General features: G+C 39.1%; 1 protein-coding gene across 2 annotated transcripts; it reads right to left on the reverse strand.

Annotated features, from left to right (window-relative positions):
* Window positions 1–470: 470 nt before the first annotated feature.
* On the reverse strand, window positions 471–16,311 carry rtn2a (reticulon 2a). Of its 2 annotated transcripts, XM_063493993.1 has the most exons (10): window positions 15,147–16,311; window positions 14,191–14,244; window positions 13,130–13,720; window positions 11,860–12,057; window positions 6,776–6,983; window positions 6,157–6,295; window positions 4,544–4,613; window positions 4,404–4,450; window positions 4,258–4,316; window positions 476–2,497 (listed from the first exon to the last, which is right to left on the reverse strand). In XM_063493993.1, exons 1-10 carry the CDS (start codon window positions 15,175–15,177, stop codon window positions 2,422–2,424), a joined length of 1,473 nt encoding a protein of 490 aa, XP_063350063.1. In that variant the 5' UTR covers window positions 15,178–16,311; the 3' UTR covers window positions 476–2,421. The 2 variants fall into 2 exon arrangements, with proteins under 2 accessions (XP_063350065.1, XP_063350063.1); XM_063493995.1 differs by lacking the exons at window positions 11,860–12,057; window positions 13,130–13,720; window positions 14,191–14,244; window positions 15,147–16,311 and adding an exon at window positions 10,645–10,692 and having other exon boundaries at window positions 471–2,497.
* Window positions 16,312–20,066: the final 3,755 nt, after the last annotated feature.

Below are 20,066 nucleotides of genomic sequence, written 5' to 3' on the forward strand. Positions count from 1 at the left end.
CAGGCATGTCCAGACGTGTCCTCGCTAGTTAAGAGGAAACCTTGATGCCCTTTTTGAACATGGATATAAAAAGTGCTGAAATTTTATACGCAGACTTCAGCCTCCTGACTTACTTTACCTTGTACTCAGTACGCTTTTCCAAGAAGGAACAGCCAGAATCTACAAGATTACTCAATCAATCAATAAATGGAAATGTTATTGTATTCTCCACGTGATCGGCCAGTTTTAAACTGTCCAATATCTAAGGTGATCCGCTTTCTTATGCTAATTTGTCAAAGACACTGGAAACCTCGAAAACTGAACCGAATGTTTTGCCTTTTGCCGCCTCCTTGTGGCTGCAGCGAGAAACTGACATACCTGAAAACAGGTAGCGTTAATACTTTTGTCTGTTTAAAAAAGCCACAGTATATGTTGAATTGATCTCTTAAGAGTTTATTTTTCCAGTGATAAAACTAGTTATTTTCAGGAATACAAAGAAAAGTGCACTAAGATAATGCAGGTCACGAGTGGTCAATTGTTTGGAAATTAAATGAAAAGGAATTAAAAGTCAGTTTTCTGTTTAGATTAATATTTTCACAGCAAATAGAAAACAAAAACTTCTGGTAATCTAGGCTTGGTATGACAACTCTATGAAAATGAAGTTTGGCTGGATTAGTAGCAGCTTTGCTAAATATGTACATAGGAATCATGACAAAACAGATTTATACATGTTAAGCTGTGTGGTTACATAAAGAAATTGCTGTCATCATTTTTCCCTTTTTAAAGAAAGGACAGATGGGTGTGTCTATGCTACTACTGTAGTTCTATGACTAAGCAGCACATGATTTCTGACACTAACTGGCCATTAGGCTTTGGTTTTTAACGGGTTACATCTATGACTGTAGCAATACTTTCTCTGTAGGATGTAAATTCACATCTATAAGGCATAACAGTCTTTGTGTGAGCTTTAAAAGCAGACACTAAAGGGAAATATGGACTTCAACTGTGGAGTATCCTGAATAATTTTATTATTCCTAAAACAGATCTACTTACAGTTCCATATAAGATACCTTGCCCTGTACAGATATAGGAATCCGGTAAGTTTTGTACACATACAAAACTCCATTATTGGGAAACAAATGGTTAGGCTGATACGAGAAGTGGTGCATTGTTGGAGGAAACAAGTTGTAAGTACTGTGAATCAGATCATGCACTGTAACCTGCGGTTAAAAAGGCACCTGCTGTATTTCACTTTCACGTTCCTTCACAAGCTTCCTCTACAACGGGAGATAAAACACTTTAAGAGCACAGAGAAGATGGGAAATCTTAGCACTTTGTCTATTGCCCATATACGCAATCATAAAACTCCTCAGCAACACTGATACCTCTGGTACTCTGCCAGTGAAGAACTTCCTCTCATAAAATTTATAATATTGTAAATTACTAAAGTCACAGAGGAGCTCAGTTATCTTTCTATTTATATCAAAGGAGGGAAAGCAGTGCCTTTCAGCTGCTCCCTTTAGGGGTCGCCACAGCGGATCTTCTGCCTCCATCTCATCCTTTCCCTAACATCCTTCTCTATCACACCAACTCCCTGTATGTCCTCCTTCACTACATCCATGAATCTTTTAGTGTAAGCAATGAAGAAAAAAAACAAAAACACACACAAAACATAAAAAGGGTGACTGATAGTGAATAAAAATGGATGCCAGCGAGGGTGAAAAGAAACACAAAATTTTGGAAAATTAAGAAATGTGACTTTAATTGCTGGGTAACATTTTTGTTTGAGCAAGCTCTATGTCAGTTACTCATATACATGCACACACGAACACAGAAACGTCCATACACACCTGCATACACACAGATAAACAGTCATGTGAATGAATATGCATGGAGAAATGTACATGTGATTTCACACACATCTTTAATTGCCAGTTTTATGCTGCCATGATCTGTGTTGACCCCTGTTTTAGTCCTCCTCGCACAAATCCCCTCAACGACTCAATTCCCTTTACTCAGGCGTGTAGCTGTCAGTGTGGGAACTTCCCTTTTATGGTCTTGTACCTCATTTTGGACTACAGCTCAATTTAAGACACTTTTTGAATTATTTTTACATGTCAAAAAGATGGTCATGCGCAATCACCTGCGCAGCAGAATCTCTTCTTCTTCGACACCAGCAGCGAGAGTCCTATCCAGGATTCATACACCATGAAACAGAATCATCTCAGCCCCATCCTCTAACCCCTATAACTTGGATACAGTTAGTGTGAAGTACCATGCGTAGTCCTCATCATCATTCATTTAAATAACCTCCCTTTCATTCCCTTCCCCAGTTTTTGGAGCTCTGTTCTGTGGAGCTCTGAGCACAGACTGCCATGTAAGACATCTGAGTGACAGTCTGTAACTCATGTAGCTTCTCTTTAAGTCGCTGTCCATGAGTGATTACTGGGTTTTGGGTTTGGCACCACCAGGAGTTGGATCAGGAGGAGGGCCACCACCCTGGACAAGTCTTTGAAGACTACAGGGGAGACACATAAGTGATAATAAGTGAAAATTAGCATCATCCACCACCATTATTTTTTGTTAAGTGTATGTTAATGTGCTGGGAGACTAGACAGGTACGTCCCACTGATAAATCCTATGTTTAAGGAACACATTCCAACATGGTTAGTCCCTTTAGCTCGTCCTACTAGCCTTATAGTAAAAATTGCTTAAATTAGATCCCTCCCTTGGTTTGTTTTAGTGGCTTGAAACCATTTTGATACGGATTACCTGCTATTTCTTCTTGTGATTGTGTGTGCGTGATACTGTTACTGCCATTAACTATATCAGCATATTATCGTGGGCTTGGAAGGCATGACTGGGAAATGGATAAACTATTTTGGTTGTAAGTGGTTCCAGTTTGGATCGACAACCAGGTTTGTTAATCCTACTTATTTTTGCGTTTGGAAAAAAAGACAGGAAAAAAGGTCAAGGACACATCTGGTTCTTTGACTAAGAAAAAAAAAGTTGATGGAACCAGGCTGTGAACGTTAAAAATTCTGAGATCCCACTGTGAGCTAAAAAGAGCTAAAAACTCATGCAACACTAACAGTGGATCTCCAAACTAACACTCTATACTTCAACATTCGGCCAATAATTAGCAGATAATGAGCAAATACACTATAACATGTTAGTTACCATTATTATTAATAGCATTATCACGCTGCAGAGCCATGGTGGATCATTCTTCTGATGAGAATCATTTGATTAACAGTTAAAAATCTGTTGCTTTTTTTCTAAACACAATCACAAATCATTCAGCATCATGTTTAGTCTCAGTCTGCTGACCAGCTGAAACAAAATGCTGTGATGTAAAGTATAATGTGTTTGCTTTATTAATTGCAGTACTGTGCAAAATCTTGAGCCTCCCTTTTCAAAAAATGTAAAGTGGGATTTGTCATTGATTTTCAGTCCAGGTCTTGTGTAATCTGGCACACCTCAGCCTTTTCTCCCTGTTTCCCTTCCTGAAGAATGACAGCCACCCTTCCCCTAAAACCATTTCTGATGTACAGTCGATGGATCAGCTGAAGGGCCAGATGCATCTTTCAGGTCCTGTTTCAGGTCTTTGCTGGATTTATTTTTTTATTCTATTAGTCATATCCTATTTATTTACCATTTAAAGCTGAATCATGACATACTCGCAAGAAATGTATAAATATATATATTTTTTAATTAAAAACAAAAATTAATGTAAGATTTATTTGCTTTTATTAATTTGACTTTGTATCATATTTGCTATATCTGGCATTATGTTTGCAATACATAGCTTAAAAATATATTGACTAATTTCTTTAGGTTTTTCTACTTTCACATCTCATGCAGACAGTTTTTAAGAACTCCTGTGTCTTCTTTTGTCCTCCACTGAAAACTTTTCAGCTAACAGCACTTTGAGAATCACCTTTTTGTGCAAAAATACTCGTTTATGTCTGTGTTTCTACAACAGGCTGCTAGAAACAAAGTGCCTAAAGATTCAGTTTTTTTCGACATGTTCAAAATGTAATTTCCTTATAGTGTTAAAAACATATCTGAGTACTGCAGCAATGAATAGATTTGGCATATTTGTTTATTTTTCTTATAGACTGCATAGTGCTATTGACTATATACTGTGTTAAACAGTGTGAATGATACTTTGTGCAGTCAGCTCTAGTGCATACTTAAAGTAAAAAGTATCTGAGATCATGAGTGCCACTGTGTTGGTGATGGCACCTTTCTGCCACAGGATGGCGTCATACTCACATGTCCTTGACGTTGTCAATGTGGGCCTGGATTTTTGCAATAACGCCATCAACCTGCTCCTGGAATATAACAGAAAAAGGGTATAAATGTTAAAGGATATGGTGGACATTAAATATCAGTGAGTGTACAAATAAAAAAATTGCTACCTGACGTCGTCTATAAAAAAGGGGCAGAGAAAAGACAGCGATCACACCTAGAAGAGAAAAAAAAAGTAGAGTTGCCAAAGTGATAAACAAAGAGTGTATCAATAGTTTTCATATGTCCAGTGATGAGATGCGTTTCTTACTGATGATGAGCAAAGTAAGGCCATTGCACAGGTCTCCCAGGTATGTCACAAGGTACATCAGAAACAGGAACTAAAAGAATAAACATAAAATAAAGAAACAGCTGCACAGACTTTAGCTTTCACCAGAAAGTTAAGCTGTTATCAAGAAACCCTCCTGCAAACCTCCATTTGGTTTTAATTTCCTTCTTCTAGAAAACAGTCCATCACACTAACACACTGCTGATTTTGCTCCACTGTATTATGTAAATAGGATACAGAATTCATTAAATTATTGTCACTGATATAATTTCTCCTTGGCAGATAAAATAAGCTTTAAATATAACCCCCACGCCCCAATATGATATGACTCTTTCCCCTCATTTTTCACAGTGGCTCTGTCACTGTACATAGGATACTGACACGGGACACCCTGTGTCAGATGGAAGGAGACTCCAGCTTATCCTGGGTGTCTCTGAGTTCATATCCCTGTGTGTCATGCCACATTCCAGCAAGGTCAGGGTTGAGAACAGGGGGTCCTGGGATTAAGGGGCTCAGTCAGCTTACGCTGACTCACCATTTATTGCAAAGGAGTTATTTCTGTCTGCTGTTAACAGCTACAGTTTCATATCTATGTAGATGTTTTACTGATACTGGTAAAACTAGAGTATTCTGCATGTTATCCCAATACTGGCAGTGAGGTTTACTAACTATATTGTAACTGACTGGTACACGTGTATAGTGAATGCTGCATCAAAAGCTCCTATCCCAGTCTAATACTACTAATTTCCCTAAATTTAATCAAAGGTAAGTAACTATCACACATTTTTTGTTCATATTTGATTGACCGTTTTGACCCCTCAGAGGATCCCTCAAACTTTTCTTAGACTTGTATCATTTGCATTACTCAAAAACACCCCTACATTTGAAATGACTTGAGCCTAATGATGACTGTGTCAAAAGGCTGATTAAGAATTGGCACTTTATGCATTAGCTTTCAGAGAAAGGACATAAATCTAAAGTCAAACAAGTTTTATCTAACAAACTGCAACAAAGCATTTGCCGTCACAGCAAACTATATAAATCATTAATTATGTGATGCTGGCAGATTTTTCGCTTTTGACTTGATGAATATGATTTCTCCTGCTAGCAAGGGTTTGGCCTTGCTAGCAGGAGAGGCATAGCCAAGGGTTGGATGAGAAGAGTGAGGCATTTCAATTTGATCTGAAAGGGTTCTTTATCCAAAGGGACACTTAGCCTTCAAAACAATTACCAAAAATATGTCACAGGGACTGACAGCTGCCAGCAGTGCTTTTAACTTATTTAGGAGGAGAGGCTTCAGCTTTGAGCCGGGAGAATGAGAGTAACAGTTGGCATGGCAATGACCTAACCTCCAGTGATAGAGGGATGAGGCAGGGAGGAAGATGACAGACGATGAAGCAAAATGAAGGACTACGGAGATGGAATGATATCTTGGTTAATGATGATAAAATGAAGATAAAAATGGAGAGGAGAGGTTCTGGACAAAGCGAAACAAATCACTGAAGACAGGTGATTAGGAGAGTAAATATGAAGCTGGTATACACATACACACACATCATTTTAAAAAAGTAACTTGACTAAAAAGCTTAACTTACCTTGAGGGATTCAAAAAGGTTGCCAACAAAAAAGAGTCTCTTCAGAGTGTCAACAGCTGACAGAGTCATCACAATGAGTTTCTGCATATAGAGGTCAGCCTGCTCTCCACTGAAGCTGATGTCCAAGTCCAAATAAGACCTGATAGGACAGGACAACAAAAGCAGAAGCAAGATGCTGAAAATTCAGATTTAGTCTCACATTTTTTTGCACTGCATTTATTTTTGAGTCTTTTCTGAGTCATTCCTCCTTAAAAACACAGATTCCACACAGATTCAGTTAAATCCTTTAAGCACAAATACTTGTCATAACCTTCAAAGCCTTTAAATTGCCCAATCTCTGAAATTTCCCAGGTCATCAGCAGCTATTTAAAATCCATTTTACATATAAAGCTATCATTTTATAAATAGGCATCGCAACAAGATGACTATCCTGTAAGGAAAATTCAACAAAACTGACAATATTTCAAGTATGCTTTAACAAACAGAGAAAAGAAAGGTTTCCTGAATGAAAGTTGTTATCTGAACCCCCTGGTCTTGAGCACATTCTATATTAATTTGTATAAAAACTAAAATAACAACGTTCAAGTCCCCTTCATTAAATAAAAGCACAGCATCTTACTTGAACGGATGCTCTCCATCACCCCAGCTGAGGATGTAGAGGAGTTGGTAGTAGATCCGTACTGAGATGGTGAAGCACATGATAGCCAGGGAGACTGTGGAGACCACAGTGATGATGCTGAGCTGGAACAGGGACAGCAATCCCACTACTAACCCTGTGAGCACCATGCCACTCCGCTCCGTGTCCTTCCAGTAGATCAAGTCCATCACTAAAAGGCAAGGCAGGTACGGTGTGGTCAGAAATGTACATGCTTTATCATAAGCACAAATATCATGGAAATTTGAGATTTTTACAATATTTTTTGAGATGTTCTATTTCCAGGGTGGAATGATTGTACAGCACAGAGGTGTAGAGGGGTCAAATGCATACATTCACTTAAATCTTTTATTAAATAATGCTTTGCCAGCATCTAAATGATTTATTTAAAGCGCACATTAAAATGACCAAGTTCAAGGAATTCAGTGAAGATCTAAAAAGGAGAAATGTAGGTTTAAATAAGTTTGGAAGGTCTCGCTGAGCCAATTTTAAACGAGGGCAGATTCCAAGTACAAGTTATTCAGATGTGTCACCACTTTGCCAAGGTTCAAAAGAAGATACGAACTGCCACCCTTAGAGGAAGGGAAATTGGTTATATATTCAGAAACAGTCCATTAAGCACCGAAGGTCAAGCCTGCAATGAACTGGGAACTGCTGAAACACCACCATCACTGTGCACAGCAAAGCCAGTTTTATATTGCCATTGACTGAGGTTGCTGACCAAGTCAGAAGCCCTTGCTCCAAAATTGATACCTTTAAGCTCGACTGAAATTTGTAGCTGCTCACATGGACAAACCAAATGCCTTTTGGAGAACATTTTATGGCCAGGCAAGATGAAGATTGACCTGTTTCGCCACAATCACAAGAGGTATGTTTGGAAAAGTAAAGGTGAGGCTTTCAAACAATAAACCTAACACTGTACCAACTATCAAGCATGGTGGTAGTAGCATCATGATCTGTGGCTGTTTTGTTACCAGTGGTATTGGTACACTGCAGAAAATGGATGAAATAATGAAGCATGACTACCTCTAAATTCTTCAACTTCACTGCAAAACAGCTAGATTGTTAAAACTTGGATACAATTGTCTGTTCCAACAGGACAATGATCCCATGAGTTTATTTTTGACCCAATTAAAATCAAACGTTTGCCCCTAATTCAAGCTTTGTAAAGTTTTTAAAGATTTACCCATACAATCACGCCACCCCGGAAAAAGAACAGTTTAATGAACTCAGCAAAAGCCCCAAATTACCATGACATTTATGCCCACGATGAGTGTACGTACACCTCTGACAACAACTGAAGAAAAGAAAGGTTAAAAAAAATATAGAGCCAACAGAATACGAATTAAAAAACCCAAAACAAAAACAGTGGCTGAAAAGTCCAGGCAACTGTTGACAATATATTCGATTTTGACAAAGCTGCTGTATCATTTAAACTCCTCAACATTTGGCTGAATAATACCTTTTTTATTTTTGAAGAAGCACCATTGAAAGAGCACCTGGAGCATAGGAAAAGAGATGGAAAGGGTGGCCAGAGAGGTTGAAGACATGAGGCAAACAGGGCAGCTCCGAGGACACATCAGGCTCTAGGTCCAGTTAAATTTAGCCCTCAGATGAAAGAGGGAAACAAGCAGTAGAGGGGAATTTAAATGCAGCCTTTCACAGCACCTGCTGTCAGTCGTCAGGACATCGGCAGCCCCTTCTCCACACCCTGTTAGTTTCCCTCTCTGTCACCCAGCAACAGCTGCCCTGGAGACTGAGGCGTCTGCAGAGTCATGCAGTACTACAGTGAACAACTTTGATGTACACAGTAGAATTCGTGGTTCTTCATCTTTTTTTCTCTTAACAATTTTAATGTTACAGAAAACGATTAAGTAATTAACAGTAATTAAAATTCCATCACACAGCTCATTGTAAATGCAGTGTCCCTGTGCTGTGTAATTATTGTCAGAGAGAGACCTGGTACTTTGTACTCGTCATTCAGCGAAATGCTAAGCCTCAGCATTAGAATAAAGGGAAGCCTCTTTCAATAGAGTGCACTGACAGCAGGTGGGTTATTTATAAACATCACTGCACACAATTAATACCCATGATGCCCCTGGAACACACCTGTTCATTGTGTTTGTTTGTGCTGCTGCCATTCCGGGACAGTGACACTCACATGGAGACACAGCAGGATACGTGTTTAGTGTAATAATACATAAACAGCAGTATGACATCAAAACTGGCCATGGAAGACACATTGTATTTGGCTCATCTTCACACACCTCGTACTTGTACTTTACTACTTGCTCTCTATTACTTGCTCAGGGTTTTCTAAACACACGAGTATAGAGTAAATATGCAAAAACACTGCAGGAGAGATATAGGTGACTTCCCCTTGTAATCCCCTAAAGTTGGTTTATTTCATTTATTTATTTGCAATTTCCTTCCAAACAGAACGTGACCAATTTATCAGACAAATAATATTAGCTATTTGTTGATCGATTTGCACTGGCATGTATGAGGGCTGATAAATCAAAACTTCAAAAGCAAACAGGAAATTGGAGAAACACCCTTCAACCATGTTATGAGTGTTGACATTGCATAGTTTGTCCAGCAGAGGGCACTCTGTGACTCTGTGACATGTGTTCCCTGTTGGCAACACATGCCACAAACACAACAGTCAGAGAGTAAACGAATAAATAGATAACTACACATAAAGAGAGAAAGAAAAAATTTGCACATATATTGGAATCTCGAATTTTTAAATCAACTATCGGTAACAGTATCGGTCTTAGAATCCTATATTTTCCAAAGGGCCACATGAGAAACTGGGACTGTTGTGAAGGGCTGCACCAATAAGCTTATAAAAAGATAAAATTCATGTTAACCAGAATTGAGTTCAGAGTTGCTGGTATGGCTCTCCACAACAGTCCCATTGGCTGCTTTGCAAAATGAATTGCCCACCCATGCATTAAATATTTAATCTCCACATGACAGGAAGTATTTCACTGGTTACAAGTTAGCTTAATTCTTCAGTCCACTATAGTTCACTAAGATGAAGAACTGCAGCACCTTATGGACAACTGAGCCTGGCTCCAAAAGTGAGTCAACCCCATAAACACCCAGGTTAAAATGACCACATTAAAAGTACAAATAAAGATATACAAGAAAAAAGGCACAAAATTATAATTAATCAAAGAAACAGTCACTTAACTGTCAACTAACCGGTCAAACAAAAGTAATAGGGCCGACTCGTGCTTTATGCCACCTTGGCTTGACATAATTTCATTTCAGCCCCCAAAATCCATTTCACTTGTGCCCGGTCATGTCAGCTCAATCATGTTGCCACAAAACCTCGTACTACTTTAGAATGAAATATCTCCATCTGTGCCAGCTCTTCAGTCTAAAGAGGAAACACCAAAGAGTAAGAGAACCCAGCTGACAAATATATTACAACCCATGACTGAAAGTTTATAGTCATTTGAATGGCTGGTGCTCATTTAAATCCAGGGTACTGATAAAGAGGCTACGTGGCTATATTTGAACAACTGATTAGTTTAGTGCCAAACACACCTGCAGCTGATGGAAACACCCGTCTCCAGCGAGCAGCAGGAAATCCACTCAGTTTAAACCTTCAGGACTCTGACAGACCAGCCTTCTCTAAGCCAGTCAGAAAGCTAAACAGTCCACCACTTGAATCTGCAGCTTTCCTCTGCCATCAATTTAACTGAAATGAAACAGCTCTTTGCAGGAGTTGTCCCTCAGCTCATCACACTACGCTTAGACCTATAGCTCACCTATAAAGGTGTAAAAAAAATCTATTTCCACATCAATCCAGAGCATCTCACCTTTACTGGCCATTTTGGTTGCCGCTCCAGCGTTTCCCCTCACACCCTCTGCCCCTCTCTCTCTGTGTGTACCCCTCACCCCTGTGAGCTGTTTTTGGCCACCCACTGCTCGCTCAGCAGTCCAAAGGCCTGACAGCCCAAAATAATCTCATGTGCAGCACCGCCCAGCACTCTTAGAGAATACAAGAGCTTCACCCATAAAGAGATGATTCGCAACCATTACAGTAGATCTTCTGACTTCATTAAAGATCACTCTAAAGTCAGATGAATGAATGCATTCCTTTAAACTGGGATTTTGTTTTATAGAGCCGTGTTCATATTTTAAATTGCCTGAAACAGGAGAATGGGTGTCTTTTTTCTGTTATGTCACCAGGTCCCATCTTTCTGTTTCTGCTGCTGACGAAAAAAACAGAAGAGCAATTGAAAAGCTGCATTCTTTTTCACCTTTTCTAGAGTTATAAATTCTGCTTATGATTTAATGTGACAAAACAAACAAGACAAATGCTTAAGATATCAAATGTCTAAAAACAACTAGCAGCACAAGGGCTAAAATGACTGACTAAAAGTAGCTGAATGATTTAGAAACGTTTGAGAGAACCCACTCATTTATTCATTGCCAGTTTCAATATTTGAAATTTGATACAATGCAACTAAAAGCAGTCATAAAACCAAAAGAAATATGATGTTTCAATAGATATATTTGCAGTACTTATTCAGGGGACCCTGATCTCTGTCATCAGCCTGACCGCACATTTATTAACGCTCAAACAGTCGTCTAAAATAAGACCGAGCTCCACTCTGACGGAGGATCCACTTCAAGGGTCAATTCACCACTACAATGCTAGCAAACTGCCACAAATTTGCATACATAGAAACTCCTCCCACATACTATGTGCATCTTTCTTTCTGTTGTGTTGCTGACATCAGCATGATTCTGAAAAGTCAGCCAATGCCAGCTATGGTTTGCTCACAATGAGCCAATCACTCCTTAAATCCCAAGAGAGGGTTATTACGGAGACACAATGAACAGCCAGGACTTCCAGGGGGGTGGGGAGAGGGTCAGTTATCTTTGTCTGCCTGCTCCTGAAGGTCCATGCAGAAAGTGAAACCTGATATTCTCCTTCTTTAAAGTATTGATTGAGCTCAGTGAAAGAATCTTGCTAAACAAGAGAAGAGGCAGAAGTCAGGAGAAGACAGCCATTTTTGTTCCCCTACCTGCTATGTGTGTGCATGCTGCCCAGTCCTCTGTTAGGTTAAGTGCTGAAAACCAGTGATCTCTGACCAGTTGTTCCTGAGTGTTTAGGCCAATGGCAGGCGGCGCAGATGACGCTGGGTCTCCCGGTCGCACAGATGTGAGAAGCTTGACTGAAATGGTTTCCCTGGCAACGGGAGATACTGGCTCAGCTGCTGCTGCTGGGAAAAGGAAGAATGTGTCACTATGGTAATGACATCACGTTGAATGTGCTTAACTAAACAGCAGCATCCTCAACTATATTTCGCACAAGAATGCTGATTTGTTTGATTTGACCACTATTTTTCTTTATAACATTCACCACAAACAAAATCTCTTTTACACTGACATGATCACAAGATATAAATGATATATGAGACTATTAGACTATTGAATGTAGTTTAGATTAGAGTCGTTAATTAGGTATTTTACAGTCTGTAGAACTAAAAATTACATCTGGGGTTCCACTGCTCTTCTATTTATACATGCTATTTTTTCTCATTTTAATTTTTAAGCACAATAACTTTATATGTAATGAAATGTATTCATAAAAACCCACTTTCCAGTGGGTTTACAAAACAGTTTATGGTTTTATGTGGCCTTTCGATGCCACAATTGTCTAATCATTTTGATTTGTCATCACTTCTGCCTCAGACCCACCTAACGTGAAGCTAGGTCAAGGCAAGTTCATCACTTAAGCTCTCAGTACATAAAGATTGGAAAGTCTCAGCTGGAGACAGTTAGGAGGAATTGAGAACTAACAGTAGTAAAAAAAAGTCTCTCATACTCAATAAATGTAAAATTTGGAAAGACTCCTTTACAAGAGGTTTCAAATTCAGTGTAAAAATAATATAAACTGAAGGTAAAACAGCTACTACATAATCTTTTTGTAGATCACATGAGGACTTTAAGAGACCTTTGACAAGATCATTATGCTGACTGACAAAATCAATGACAACCCAGTCCTAAACCCAGTTTTTTGTATTGTAATGTATCTTTAGTTGATCATAAGAGTTCATAGTGATTTTTGGATACAGGCTACACTTGTAAAACATCTACTCTAACGCTCAGTATGCTTAAAATTACAAGTCAGTTGTGCAAAGAGCTCATTACATTTTTTTTGGCTGAAAACCTACTGCTCGGTCAACCAAGCTAGTCATCTCTGTACTGGGGCATCCTGAGACTTCCCAGACACTACATATTTTAGAGTTTCACACTACACAGAATGAAGCAACCTCATCACATATTTCTCACTCTGAAGTATCTGTGAGGGGCTCTGTTGCAGGGATGACAGGATGGAAGGGGAATTCTCCACACTCTCGTCAACACTTTCCTCTCTTTGAACTCCTTCATCTCTCCCTTGAGGTTCTGGGTCCAGGTTTTGGGGAAAGGGCTGAATTGTAATAGTTTCAGTTTGTCTTTGTTGCTCCCTTTCCTGTCTTTCTCCAGCACTTTCTGTCCTCGTCTCAACTCTCTCATGCTCTCTGCTTTCTGACGTTTCCTCTTCTTCCTCTCTACTGAGGAACAGTTGAGGATCCCAGTCTGCATCAGGGGAGTCCAATAGTGTTTCCAGGGTGTCCGTGCGGATCAGAGGAGTGCGACTGCCTCGAGAACCAGCCCTGCGTCGATCACGGAGGAGTCTAGAGGTGCCCACTGCTTCAGCCTCGGCAATAGCGATGTACGAGAAAGTCTGCTCGAAGGAGTTCTGACGCGGTGTGCCCCAAATAGACGGAGATGAAGCCAGTCCCTCATCATCATCATCTGGATCTCCATCGCCCCCCTCATCATCGTCCGACCACTCCCTGGCCGTTTGCAGCTCATACATCTCTGACTCCTCATTTCCACCTGAACGAACAGAAAAACAAGATGGATGTGACCATAACGTACAGACTGACACACAGCAACAAAACGGAGAGAGACAAAGAAACAGGATACAAGCTGGGAAAATAACCAGTTTACAAATAATCTAAAGACACTGGGGCTACTAGTGTTATTGCAGTGTTATGCAAGGAGAGAGATTTTAGTTTTATTAAATGGAAACGTCAGATGAAAGCTCCAAGGCATCCTACTTGATATCAGGGAGAAGAAAGAGTGCGGAGTCGAAAGATGAAGCCTTCTTTGATAAGTGCAAAAACAGCTCTCCTTGCAAAATGAACAAATCAGCGTTCCTTTAGTGTAACCTGTGGATCTTCATTGCTAGCATTAGAGAAGTTGCATGACAGGTGCATTTAGGTGAACTTGCATCAGTGACGACATCAATGAGTAGACATTCTGCCACCGAATATCTCTGGGGATGTTAAGTGTCTGCTTCTTACCATCAGTGCAGGGAGGAGTGGAGTCTGGAGTGGATGCCACGGAGCCATATTCCTCTGAAAGGAAAACAGTGAAACATTTGCATGAACCCACAGGTAAAACAGAAATGTTTAAGGCAAGCTGCAGTAAATCCATTCTTTCCACCATCTCACACCGAGCTCGCAGCCTGGCAAACACTGAACGTAGGTGTTGCTTCCAATGATTAAAAACCACAAAAGAAGCATTGCAGTAACTCGCTATGAGTCACTGTTTTAAGGGTTATAAGTGAACTGTCACTGTACACATTGAAAAAGACTGGGAGGTACCCTACTCAGCAATTTCAACCTCTATGTAAAACAATAAAGCATATAACTGTGTGCATATCAACCATTTTGTAGCATATTGATTCATTTCCTTGCAGAGTTGTGCTGGCAGCAGTAAAGGCCTTCACTACATTAGACAGCCAGCATGACTTTAGCTAATAAATAAACCAGGGAGTGGAACGAAGCAGCATATTCTCGTCTGCACATGCAAATAAGCAGCCACTTTAATTTAAATGTAGAGAGGATCGTGCCCATATTCTGTCAGAAAGCTGAAATAAAAGGCAGATATGAAAGCACAACAGAAGCTTGTGGCAGCTTGAAATAACTTACATGCCAAACATGTCTGGCTGAAAAGCCCTCTCAGACACAACCAAATAAACATCTGCTATCCAACGCTAGATAACAACAACCAAACAATCTGCTTCTGCACTGCATCCGCTCCATTAAGCCATGTGTTTATGAAAGGTATGAGCAGTAGAGTGGAACAGAGAGCATGCAGGAGAGGAGGGATGGGGAGAGCTAACACATACGATGCTCATAGCAGTTAGCAGGAAAAGATACTGAGCTGGAATATAAGAGATGATGGAAAGGTGAGATAAGCAAATGCAGACGCCCCCAACACTGAAACACAAACTGAAGGACCAAAGTAGACTCACGGCAGTGGGAGAATCCTAAAACCTGGCCCATGCTCCATCAAGGCATTGCTGGGCCCATCCAGTCATCCAGTCTGGAAGCTCCCCCCTCCTCCTCCTCCTCCTCTGCTGCCGGCACTCACGTCCTGTGGACTCTCTCTCTCTCTCTCTCTCTCTTTCTCCTCCTCCCTCTGTGTCTCAGTCATCTACTGAGAGGCTTCCTCCCTCTCCTGCCTCTCGCTCAGTCACTCAACAGCCCCGCCCTGACTCACTCCACCATCCTCCCCTCTACATCTCCTCTTCCATCGCTAAGGCTGCAGCTGTAGTAGTAGTGTACGCTACAGCAAAAAGGGGGGGGGGAGGCACGAGTGTCTGTCTGCCTAAGCTTGTTGTCATCTCCCATTCACAGCTACTCTACACCCATTTATCCCCTCTATCCCCTCTCCCTCTCTCTGTCATCATGTGATCCCATCTCAGGATCTGATCGAATCAGGTTGTAAGAGAACAAAGACATTAATAATGTAAAACATAAACATAAAGCAAAGCATATGCAGAGAAGGAATCATTTCAGGTTGGGCACGATGAGCTGAATCCTCAATTACATCCCATTACTAACATGTAAGGTTTGTCAGCTTTAGTTTGTTTTAGTAATACAGATCAGATTCTGTTTTCTCATATTAAAAACACACAACTAAAACCACAGTCATAAAAGATGCAGTATATAATATACTGTAACATAGAAATTCAAGTAAAAGCTTTTAATTAGATTGGAAACAAGGCCTGGGAAACAATGAACACCAGGAGGCAGTGTTGTGCAGCTATAAAAACTGATAGTTTGGTTTAATCACTGCTGGAAAAAAATGCTGGAAAATTCATAATGCTTTTTATTCTCCCTTTCATGTAAAATTCAGCATTCGAACTACAACATAGACCCTTCATTTCAGTTCATAAAACTGTACACTGCTAATGTATCCAAACCCCAGCTCTTTTACTGAGATGTTTGAGTCATTTTTTTAATCATTCGTAAAGTAACTAAAAGCAGAAATTTAAAAAGGGAAAATATAGATTTAAACTGGATTTTTGTAATAAAAAAAGGAAACAAAAAAACTGAATAGAAGTGCAAGCTGAATGACATCATGGCAGTTACACAGCTGCCACTAGGTCAAAGCTGTGCCTCAACAAAGACAAATATATTTTCCTTTTCATAGTTTATATAAAATTTCACATATTTACTCATAAAAAAGCCAAACGTAAACTTTTTTTAAAACCTAATTTTTAGGCGATCAGTGTTGTGTAACAGCTTAAATGGGTTTTACCTGAGAATAGACCAAATTACTTAAGCCATATATTGTATTTGCATGACAGATTGATGTCCAAATGTTTGAGAGATGTCAAAAACAATTTATATTTTCTTGAATGATTTCCATAACCGGGGTAGAAAACTGACGGACTGCTTTAAACACGAAATGATTTGAGAGACAGCAGCACACTACACATGCAGCTGAAACAGTCATTATTATCCACTGTTAGCGTCACATGCAATTGAACAGTTCTACATTTATTTATGTTAAAACAAACAGTCACATCCTGAGTTATATGCCTGGCAGTTTCCATGATCAGACAAACACAAAGACCAGTGTCAGTTTATAAAAGGTTTAGTGCTACTTTTAGGTTGATGACAACAAAGATACACACATATAGACCTTAACGCTCTTAACCTCTAAACCAGGTCAGAAACCGCAAATACACAAACTAATTAGATTAAGACGCAGAGGTGTCATCTGACACATAGTCAGCAGGTTACAAGTTAGAGGGCCAGTTTACTGCATATCATCTGTCTCTTCATGTGAACAACTTCGATTTTTACTTTAGCTTATTTATATCCTCCATTTTAGCCTTAAACAGCATATCTTTTTGTTTCATATGAACATTAAAGCACTTCTTTTAGATTTCTGTCATACATCAGAGATGATGGTACACAGTCAAAAGGAGCTGGTACCATTTACCATTCTCAACATTTAAGGCAGAATGGTGGCCAATGGTTCCACAGTTTCAAAAGTCCAGTTTGAACAAATAGAATTCAACTTCACAGTGAATTTAACTCATGATTAACTCACTGGGAGTCAATATCTGAACATCCAGCTCTGTTCAAAAGTCTTGGGCCACCACACACTTTGTTAAAATTTCGCTAGGAAATGGGAAATATGTGCAATGACTTATTAAAGCATGTGCAAAAATACATGGAAATAAAGTATATAAGGCAAATACTGATTTTGTATGAATCTAATGAGCGTGAAAGTCGATATTTGTTATGATCGCCTTTATTCTGCTTGAACAGCTTGAACTCTCTTAGGCAAGCGGTCTTGTTATTCCTTCAAGTAGTCTCAAGAAATAATTTTCCAGGCTTCTCACAGGACATTCAAAGCTCTTCTTTGCCAGTTGTTCCATTCTCTGGCAAATTCAAGCTTGGGAACTGGTGAAAGCCAGTGCATGACTGCTAATGTTCTACTGTGTGCTTTTCTATCCTGGTATGCTTTTGCTGCATGGGTAATATGTTTCTATCCTGAAAGATTACACCGCTGCCCAGCTGACACTTTCCAGAGAGGAATGCATGTTGAATTAAAAATATGATGATACTTTGCTCCAACACCACTGGCTGAACAGCAGCCCCAAACCATGCAAACCTGCACCATGCTTTACAGATGACTGAAACAAAAATGTTGATAACCAACATTTTATTTTACTTTTGAAATAAAAATGTCATATTCATCACTCTAAAACACCTGTTGTCACAGATTTTCAGTCCAGTTCTTGTGTCAAGTGACATACTTCAGCCTTTCTTCCCATTTCTCTTCCTTAAGAATAACTTCTTGACAGCCTCTCTTTCACTAAGGACCAAATTTATTTGTCAGGTATTTGCTGGGTTTATACCCATTTCTTAAGTATATGACTTTCAAATACTGTTTAATCTCCTTAGATAATTTTTTAAGGTCTGCTACTTTTCACAGTTTTTTCAATTTTAAGGCCACACTGCACACCATGATGAGACATTAAGTTTTTAGCTATTATGGATCTATTTGGGAATCACCTTGTTGACATGGTAAATCGCCTGTCAAACTGTGTTATCTTTGGGAATTTTTTAAATACATTTAACAAAAGAAAAGAGGAGAAATGATGTGTTTACAGCCTGCTAGTAACAAATTGCCTCAAACTACAATTTTACAATGGTTCTAAGTTGTCTGTTTCATCCCTAGTAAGATACCTTGTTTACACTTGAATGACTCATAGCCCATTTAAGTGGGTTGACAAACAAACACATTCCTCTGAAAATGGCCAAGTATAAGGGCTGGACTGAAAAACTGTGAAAAGCAGCCAATGTCCAAAGAAATGACCTTCAAGCCTGGAGAACTACTTCTCAAGACCACTTCATGTCAATAAAGTCTGGGTCCTTGGAAGCAAAATACAAGGATATGAAGGGTGGCTCAAGACTTTTGCACAATGATATTTGCCAGTGATTTTGTTTTGTTGCAGTTGTGACCTTTTTTAAATCCACCAATTTGCCTCCTGACCAGTGTTGGGTGTAACGCGTTACTGTAATTAAATTACTTTTCCACTGAAAATGTAGAGTAACTAATTACTGTTCATTTTTAGGTATTTTAATTACAGTTACTTACAATGTACTTGCGTTACATTGTAAAATAATTAAATTCGCTGAATATCATTATTTAATTTCAATAATTTATCTTCTAAACGTAGAAGTAAACTCTGCCGCTTTAACATCGCTGTACTGCAGCTGCACGTCATTTCGCGCCAGTTTGCTGCATAGTCGTATTCTAAAGCGGAAGATATCAGACTCGGCTGAAGCTTGTGGCTGTTTTTTGAAATGGACATATTCCCGTCTCTTCACTTTTCTGAAACAAGCAGACAAGAACATTACAGTAATATGTAAGCTATGTCCTGGGGAGAAAAAACTATCGGCTGCTGTTAATAGCAGGAGTAATCTACTGAAGCGCCTGACACCAGAGCATAGACGAACACTTCTGAGTGATTCTTGTTCATCATCCATGGATAACACCGCGGCAACTCCTGCTAAGCAGCAAAACGTGATTTTACTTCAGCAGCACAGAAAGCGTCTGAAGGTGAGCTTAAAAAATGATTGCAGGCTACATTGTGGAAGAGATGCTACCGCTGCGTACTGTAGAGTCTCCGTCTTTAAAAAAATTATTTATTATTTAAAGAGTTTAATTTCTATTGTTTGTCCACTCAAGATTTATAGGGATTTTAAGAAGTATTCATTTTAATTACTTATTTAGTAATTAAGTTACTTTTCTGACACAGTAATTAGATAAGTATTTTAAATACAATATTGACTAAGTAATTAGTAATTAGTAATTAATTACTTTTTTAAAGTAACTTACCCAACACTGCTCCTGACATTTTAAAAGAAACAACCATGCCATTAAGTTTTATTTGACCCTAAACAGAGAGTAAGTGGTTGCAGAAAACCTTACGAAAAATGAAAATATCTCATTTATTAACACGGCGCTCATCTCACAGTCTGCTATGTGGCTTTTTTGAGCTCTCAGTGATTTCCCTTGTTTAACAGGAGAGCTCACTGGTCTTTATGATGAGGCACGTTCAACCTAGTGTTGTAAAGCAATATATATTTTTATCACTTCAAATTAACTTGTGTTAATAATCTAATTATTAACACAAGTTAATTTCTTGTGTGATAATCTAATCATTTACATGATTAGATTATCAAATAAAATGTGCTAGCTAGATTATGACATATACAGATGAATAAGATGAGGTTTTTTTTTCCAATAAATTAAGAACATTTATAGACTGACTTATGGACAACACTGGCAACCTCACAGGGTATTGTGATGATCCCTAAACAAATAAACAATAGGATTGATGAGTCACTCAAAAATTCTCTCT

This window comes from Pelmatolapia mariae, linkage group LG14, assembly GCF_036321145.2.
Source record: "Pelmatolapia mariae isolate MD_Pm_ZW linkage group LG14, Pm_UMD_F_2, whole genome shotgun sequence".
NCBI classification, from domain to species: Eukaryota; Metazoa; Chordata; class Actinopteri; order Cichliformes; family Cichlidae; genus Pelmatolapia; species Pelmatolapia mariae.